Source organism: Bactrocera oleae, chromosome 4, assembly GCF_042242935.1.
Source record: "Bactrocera oleae isolate idBacOlea1 chromosome 4, idBacOlea1, whole genome shotgun sequence".
NCBI classification, from domain to species: Eukaryota; Metazoa; Arthropoda; class Insecta; order Diptera; family Tephritidae; genus Bactrocera; species Bactrocera oleae.
The window spans coordinates 61613714-61621608 of record NC_091538.1 but is presented as its reverse complement, the minus strand read 5'-3'; the positions used below and the strand labels follow the sequence as shown (position 1 = coordinate 61621608).

General features: G+C 34.1%; 1 protein-coding gene across 2 annotated transcripts; it reads left to right on the top strand.

The window, feature by feature from the left end:
• The first annotated feature begins 1856 nt into the window (after positions 1-1856).
• On the top strand, positions 1857-7647 carry LOC106626153 (UDP-glucosyltransferase 2). 2 transcript variants are annotated; one of them, XM_036362275.2, is made up of 6 exons: positions 1857-2016; positions 5610-5771; positions 5866-5962; positions 6049-6507; positions 6564-7042; positions 7112-7647. In XM_036362275.2, the coding sequence occupies exons 1-6, from the start codon at positions 2014-2016 to the stop codon at positions 7502-7504; spliced, it is 1593 nt and encodes a 530-aa protein (XP_036218168.2). In that variant the 5' UTR covers positions 1857-2013; the 3' UTR covers positions 7505-7647. The 2 variants fall into 2 exon arrangements, with proteins under 2 accessions (XP_036218168.2, XP_069964087.1); XM_070107986.1 differs by lacking the exon at positions 1857-2016 and having other exon boundaries at positions 5583-5771.
• Positions 7648-7895: the final 248 nt, after the last annotated feature.

The window sequence follows — 7895 nt, the reverse complement described above, 5'->3', positions numbered from 1 at the left end:
ACAAATTGCAGTTTTTTTATATTTTTTTGTAATTTACTACAAAGTACTATTTATAAAATAATGAGACGTTAAAGCTTTTCGTTGTCAGAGCATCTCACTCTTTTGCTCACATATTACTTATTCTTATGAGATTAGCTATGTAAATAGTTTAACTAGTTGCCGCCTTACATTATTTATTTGGCAGCAAATTCTTTAGTTAGTGATTATTTACGTCAGAGGGTTTGTCTATTAGTTATTTTCACTTAATTGTTGTTATTATGTAACGTATTATAATAGCAAGAGAAAACAGTGTTACCATATGTTCCATTCTTTTAAACATAATTCTCGCCGTATTTATATTATTTAGTGCTAGTTTAACAGCAATTAACCATAATCTAAATTAGATAATATTAGAAAAATTGAGTAAAAGAAATGGAAATACTGTTATACTGGAAATATTTAATTGTGCCTTACACCAATATGTTAGAAAATCGAAGCTGAGAATTGACTTGTCCTTCCAAGCAAGCAAATTAATACAGCGGGAACAGATGCTTCTCAGTTTTTCGACACTAGATTAGATTCTGACTGTTTCTGCTATCCATTCTTGTCAACCAGCTACACGATCTTTAATTTCGTTGTCTGAGTCAACTTAGAAAAATACGAATATGATGCTAGAGTCTTGTTATCTAACAAACTGCCTTCAATACTAAATCTTATTCCGCTTATTTAGGTCAAATATGGACCGTTTGGTTCGAAAACTGGTTGCTTTTTTGTAAGGAGTTGCATTATGACACTAGCATCGAAACCCTCAAACAGTCGATTTTCACAAACTTAAGGCGGATCTTTCACCAGCAAAACACTTCGCCATAGAAAGTAAAAGGTTTGTTGCCAGATCCGCATATGGTGTACTCGTATGCAAACGAACTTCTTAAACAAGTTCCCGGAGCTTTTAGCGAACCACTATCGATGTCTTGGATCCGACTTGTGCAGAAAGTGCAAATTCTCAGTTTTCATATCCAGTAAGAAATTAAGGCCGGTAGAATAATAATAAAATTGGGTATTCGTTTTCGCAGTGTAAGACTGTGTTCACAATAGGACTCTTTTGTTACTTAGTATTGTAAAATTTTATTTTAATATCGTTTAATGCGTTCATAAGAGCAAGGCGAGGCCGACAACTTGAGTTTGCATTTTCTTGCATATCACATTCTCAAATTCTTGTACGCAGTGAACAAACATATTTTTGATTACATTTTTTTAATATTTTCTAAAATATTTCTCGTATATTATGCAAAATAAAATTCAAATTTCCAAACGAAATGAAAATATTAATTTGAAACCGATTGCTAATGCAATCATGAGCAGAACTTTAAAATGAAAAGGAATGCCGAATTGCGTAACAGCGGACTTTTACGAACACATACACAAAACGTGTCACCCGAGCACGAACGGAACTTCTCTTAGTCTTTATACAATAACCGGTTTGGTAACAAAAGAGTCCTAGTGCGAGCATAGTCTAAGCCTAAAAAAAAAATCTTGTAAACAAATTTTAAGATTAAAACCACATAATGTTCGTCTTCGAGAAGAAAAGTTTTTGTTTTCTTATTTGCAAAGGAAAAAAGGGCGTTTGGAATACGTTTACTCTAAATAAATACTGAAGCGCTCAACTTGAGATAGAGATGAAACACATTTCCAGTACATGTGACAGAATCCATACCTATTATTAAAACGTAATCTGGCAATCCTATTGAGAGATAAGTGATGATACTTACTAGCAGACGGCACTACAAATATACATAGCCACTCAAAAAAATAAGTTTATCAATAACAATTTTGCAAACTTATTTAGAAGCTTATAAGTTGAGTGCCAATAAACGAAGCGTTATCATTTTAGTATCAAGCTTGTTCTGTTAGCGTTCGGTGGCCTTGCGCTTGCCCAATATCTGGTGTCAAGAAATACTAAATAGTAGAAAAAAGCGGAACTAACTAAAATAGTTTCGACAAGGGATATACAAGCCTTGAACTTGAAAGCTTAAAATGGTAAACACTGTATGCAAAAAGTGTGTGTTTTTAAATGAAAACAAAAGTAAATTTTAATAAAATTAATAACAATAGTTTACAAGAAAGTGTATTTCAACGAATTGAGAATAAAAGCGTTTTTAAAGACTCCTTCAGTAGAAAAAATATATGGGGCACATCCTCTACCGAAATATTTTTAATACTTTTTTAATTTTATTGCCAATCTTCTTACTTACTACTTCAATATTTTTGTAATAATATTTAATATTAAGTAAAATACGACGTAGTATTTTATGCTCTCATCACATCTCTATTAAATTACCTTTCTTGTAAAACATTTATTTATCGATCTAATTAGTAAAAAAAATTGTTCTTTTGAAATCTATTGACTTTCATAATTAAGTTTGATAACATGTAGTTCAAAATCCTTCAATCATCAATTTGGACGTTTTAAACGTAAAGTTAGCTACTCCTGAAATCCTGCCCTGTGACGAGCATGATCGGTGAAATATTTGATCCTTAAATTTGGTCGTATATCTGAAAATTCCATCAACATGTTCCATACAAGTTTTTTACTTTTTTCAAAGCGTTTATCAATCCGGAAAGATTTTTCACAAATGGCATGATGGCATCAATACTGTTAGATCATCTTGTATTAGAAAGACAGTGAAGTAAATTGGGTATTTTGGATTTCAGAATTACCCAACATAGTGAGCCACTATTATAAAAATATTGAAACATATTTGAACGAGACCAAGATAAGTTATTGCTCGAGGATAGTATTCAGCCGAGTAACCAGCGTGTGGGCACCAAAGGGTGAAAGAACTGCATACACGCTCCTTCGTATTTAACGTTCATATTACTACTATTATCGTAGGTACTGTCCACGGCAATCTTCCAAAGGAATGTTGTAATTTTCCAATGTTTTGCAAATTAAATGCTCGAAATAAATGCTCGAAATAATAACCTATCAAAAGCATTACTATTTTCAACTAATCACACAATTTTTTTTTAAATATTGGCCCCTTTGAGAACTTCGGGCCCGGGGGGAATCATCAGTTTCAAACATGTAGAACTTGTAGAAAATTTACCACTCTGCAAAACTGATCGTGTTTTCTCTATTTTTGTTTATTTTATTTTTTTTTTGTTTTCCTTTGATAGGCATTGCTGTTTGACAACGAATATCTCGTATACGCTTAACTTAATCGGAAAATTATACAATTTTTATAGAGCAAAAAATTTCCTAAAAGGGCTTTTGAAAACATTTGTTTTTTTTTTGACCCACTAATATATTATATAAGTAGGATGTCTCCCTTATGTGCCAGCCTAAATAAGGAGATGTTTGGGAATTTAAAAGTAAAAAAGACTTTAGCAATTGTTTTAAAGATTTAAGGTGATATTTAAAGACATTTAAAGAACATAAAGTAATGAAAAAATTAAATATTTTTTATGAAATTGAATAGATAAAAACTGATAAGTCATTGTATGGAGAACAATATACGAGATGTGTTCAAAAATTAACGAATTTTTTTTATTATGTTAATATACATACATACATGCCCCTGAAATACGATACAATTTTAGGCTGTATTCATTGCTATCGTGGCTCTAGCAGCCGCTAAGGCTAGACGTGTTTTTATGAGCTTGGCGATTAACATTAAACAAAAAATGTAACAAAAAAATTGTTTTTATTTCTTTGCAAAAACAATACTGCAACGATGCTTCAACCTCCATATACGACAGACATGGCTCGGTGTGGCTTTTTCCTACTTCTAAGAGAACCTCAAGGAGCTGTCGTTTTATACGATAGATGAAAATCATTTTAAGAGCTAAAGGCTATCCCAAACATTGAGTTTGAGAAGTGTTTCGACGATTGTATAAAGCTCTAATATAGATGCATAATATCGAATAGGGACTATTATGAAGGTCATAACATTAATATAGACGAATGAATACATAATAATAAAAAACGAAAAATCCGAACACCAAATATTTTTTGAACACAACTCGTAAAGAATAGCGCAGACAAAATTTTAAAAAGATTGAATAATTTTTACCGAGTAATAACTCAAGCCAATTTGATAAATGTAGTTTCGAGAAAAATTCATTTAAATATGGTATAAGCTGAAAACTCTGATTAAAGCGAGCGTTTACAATTTAGAAAGCTTTAAGTCAAAAACTATTTAAGATATTAATGTAAAAATATTGTACTTTATTTTTAAAGGTATAATCAATAGAAATATGAAAAAAATCGATTTCTTTTTAATTTTACGCTAGATGTACCCTTTCCCTTGGCTGGGGAAAACAAAACTGGACATTTATTTTCATTTTTTTCGGAGATACATTTTATAAGATTATATCCCCAAGTCAAAACACGTGCAAATGAATCGGTTTATTTAAATGGTGGTCATCGGATAAAAACAAGAATTATATAGTAAGGAAGGGCTAAGTGCAGTTGTAACCGAACATTTCATACTCTTGCAACTTGCAATGGTGAAAGCCGGCTAAATATCTTTAGGTGTTGGCAATATTATATTAAAAAATGTAGCGTAAGGGTTCAACTTCATTGTTCGACGAAATTTTGAATAGATTCCAATCAAATTTGGTATCATATTAACTCCCCCTAAGGGAGGCTTAAGTTAATTACTATATTTTACTTCCCGTTAGCAAAAATTATACTAAAATCATTTTGGCTACTACTTGAAAACTTATTTTCAAGCAATTTTATAAATATATAAATAAAAATATATTTTTGGAGTAAAATCAGCCGGCTTTTTCTAAAATTGTGAATATTAGTTATATGGAGGCTAAGGCAAGTTTCGCTTTTATTAATTTTAGGCACAAATATACACTGTTATTGGAAAAACACATTCTCTCAATTTCGTTAATCTTTTTTTTTCGCTTGGTACAATCAAAAATTGGGGACCATTTTTGTAGAAAATGACTGCTCTACCAAAATGGTCTCCAATTTTTAAGAATACCAAGAGAAACAAAAAAAATGTTTTTTTCTACCCACCCTAATGCAACCTTAAGTAGTATGTAATCTGGAGCACAATAGAATGACATGCAGTTCTAAAAACAGAATACGAGTATCTTTCCTTCCTTAATGTTTATAGGTTTAAAATCGAAGGCAACAACAATTTTCATAAGCGCGATAAAGCAAAATTTGTGAACTGCTTGACAAATAAACCAAAGACAGGTAGCGCATGTAAATTTCAAGGTGCGCTCTGAGCGGTTACGCAATTCGGGGCACTCATTTGTGTGCCTACTAAACAGAACCTTAAAGAAATTTCCATTATTCAGTTTTACCCGGAAGCGATACATTTTTTTTTATGTGCAAAAGTAATAATGTCTGTTTGCTATGTTGATATGAAGTGACCTTCCTACAAAGGATATTTAGATAAAACAAACTAAGGGACAGTATAAAGAGACATTTTGGTGCTATATAAGTCGGATTTTAAGGCTAACTTCTTCAGTTACTGGTGACAAGCAAACGAAATCTTTGCAGAGTTTCAAAACGATTTCCGAAAATATTGCTAAAAATTAAGTTAGAATATATTAGTAAACAAAATTTATTACTGCGCTTGATATACAATTTTAAAATGTTTTTTAAGCATACAAAAATGCTCTTCGCTCTACTGGCACTGGCAGTGCTGGTGGCACAAACGCCGGCAACCGATGGCGCCAAAATACTCGCCGTCTACACATTTCCGGGCAAGAGTCACTACATGATGCATCGTGTGCTGATAAGCGAGTTGTTGAAGCACGGACATGAGGTATGTACTGACATATATACTTATATAATTATATATATTTTATACAAAATTTCAATCAAATATTGTTATTTATCTTTTAATTGCTGTTCCTCAGGTCACCATGATAACGGCACTAACGCTGGAACCAGAAAAAATGGGCAGCAATTACACGGAGATACTCATAGAGCCGGTTTATGACTTTTGGTCGGAAAGTATGTGCAAATAACATCTAATACCATATTATTAGGCATAAAGTAATTACCCACAACAAACACTAAAAAAAATATTTTACTTCCAGTATACAACACATTCGGCGGTAAAACGGTCTATGACATGCGCAATGAATTAGATTTATTCATGAAAATGTGTATACTTCTGGGCCTCTCAACGACGGAGCATGCGATGAAACAACCGAAAATACAAGCGCTCATCAACGCCAAAGACACACAGGGTGTCTACGATCTCTTGCTAGTCGAACAATTCTATCAAGATGCATTCTTGGCTTTGGCGCATGTTTATAATATACCCGTTATAAGCTCGGCCACATTTGGACAACAAACGTTTATGAGTGAAATGTTTGGCATTATAACACCCTGGTCATACGTGCCACATGGCTATTTACCGCTCACAGAACATATGAGCTTTTTGGAGCGCGTACATAACACGTACACCTCATTGCGCATGGACTTGGACCGCGAGTTTACCTATTTTCCGAAAATGGACGCGTTGGTGCAGAAATACTTCGGACACCTGCCAAGTAAGTAGAGGCTAAAATTTTAAATAAGCCACAATTCTTACCTAGGCTACTTGCAGTTAACTTTCCCAGCATCTCCGAAATGAATAGGAATCTCTCAGCCATACTGATCAATAACTACACACCATTATCGTCAGCTGGACCCACGACCGACAGCATGATCAATGTCGGTGGCATGCATATCTACCCGCCGAAACCATTGCCCACCGATATACAGCAGTTCTTGGATGAGGCCGAACATGGCGCCATCTACTTCAGTTTGGGCAGTCAAGTGCAGAGCAAAGATATGCCTATGGAAAAGTTACGCATATTCCTCAACGTATTCAGTCAGCTAAAACAGCGTGTGTTGTGGAAATTTGAAAACGATAGCATTACGAATTTACCCTCAAATGTTATGATAAAAAAGTGGATGCCACAGAGTGATATCTTGGCACATCCTAATGTGCGTGTTTTTATCGCGCACGGCGGTCTCTTCGGCTCACAGGAAGCTGTCTACCATGCCGTGCCCGTACTTGGTATGCCTTTCTACTGCGATCAGGTAAATTCAATTAAAATTCAAAAAAGAAATATTAAAATTAACAGTTTTTCCCCCCTTTCACTCCCACAGTACCTTAATTTGAAAAAAGCCGAGGCCAATGGTTATGCCATCATGTTGGACTTCCAGACGCTTACAAGTGAGCAATTAAAGAATAGCCTCCAGCAAATGCTGCATAACAGCACATATCGTGACAATATTAAACGCTTCTCGGGCATTTTTCACGATCGGCCCATGGGTCCACGTGAGACTGCGCTCTACTGGATCGATTACGTCATACGTCACAAGGGTGCGCGTCACTTGCGCGCTGCCGGCTTGGACTTAAAGTGGTACCAATTTTATTTGCTGGATGTGGTCGCTTTGGTCGTTGGTGCCGTTGCTGTTGCTCTTGGAGTTCTTGTTTTATTGGTGCGCTGGATCTTGCGGCGAATCAGCGGTGAACAGATCAAGCAGAAAGTTAATTAGTAGAATATAATTCTATGAATTGTTGTTAATTTAAAAATTATATAGTTATGTGTAATAAGTTCTTTAATATATATGTAAGGCTCATTTTGAGCTAATAGTTTTCTAAAATAAAAAAAAATTAATAAGGAAATATTTATATTAAATATATGCATTTCTAATAGGAAATAACTCTAAATTATTAAACACTTAAAAGGTTGCATTGTCGCCCAGAAATGGTTACATTTAGCCAAGAGTAGAGGAATTATGTTCCATCAGGACCGCGCCGGCCACAGATATCGATTGTGACTCGGAAGAAACTCAGTGAGTTTGGTTGGGAGATTATTATATATCCACTTTATATATATCCACTTTATAGCTTGGACCTGGCGCCAAATGATTACATTATGCCTGA

What these genes read in the sequence shown, in the direction of transcription:
- LOC106626153 (XM_070107986.1), top strand. Translation starts at nt 5,598, where the DNA reads ATGTTTTTTAAGCATACAAAAATGCTCTTCGCTCTACTGGCACTGGCA. An exon ending in ATACTTCGGACACCTGCCAA is followed by an intron (nt 6,508 to 6,563) that starts GTAAGTAGAGGC and finishes GGCTACTTGCAG; the next exon opens with TTAACTTTCCCAGCATCTCC. An exon ending in TGCCTTTCTACTGCGATCAG is followed by an intron (nt 7,043 to 7,111) that starts GTAAATTCAATT and finishes TCACTCCCACAG; the next exon opens with TACCTTAATTTGAAAAAAGC.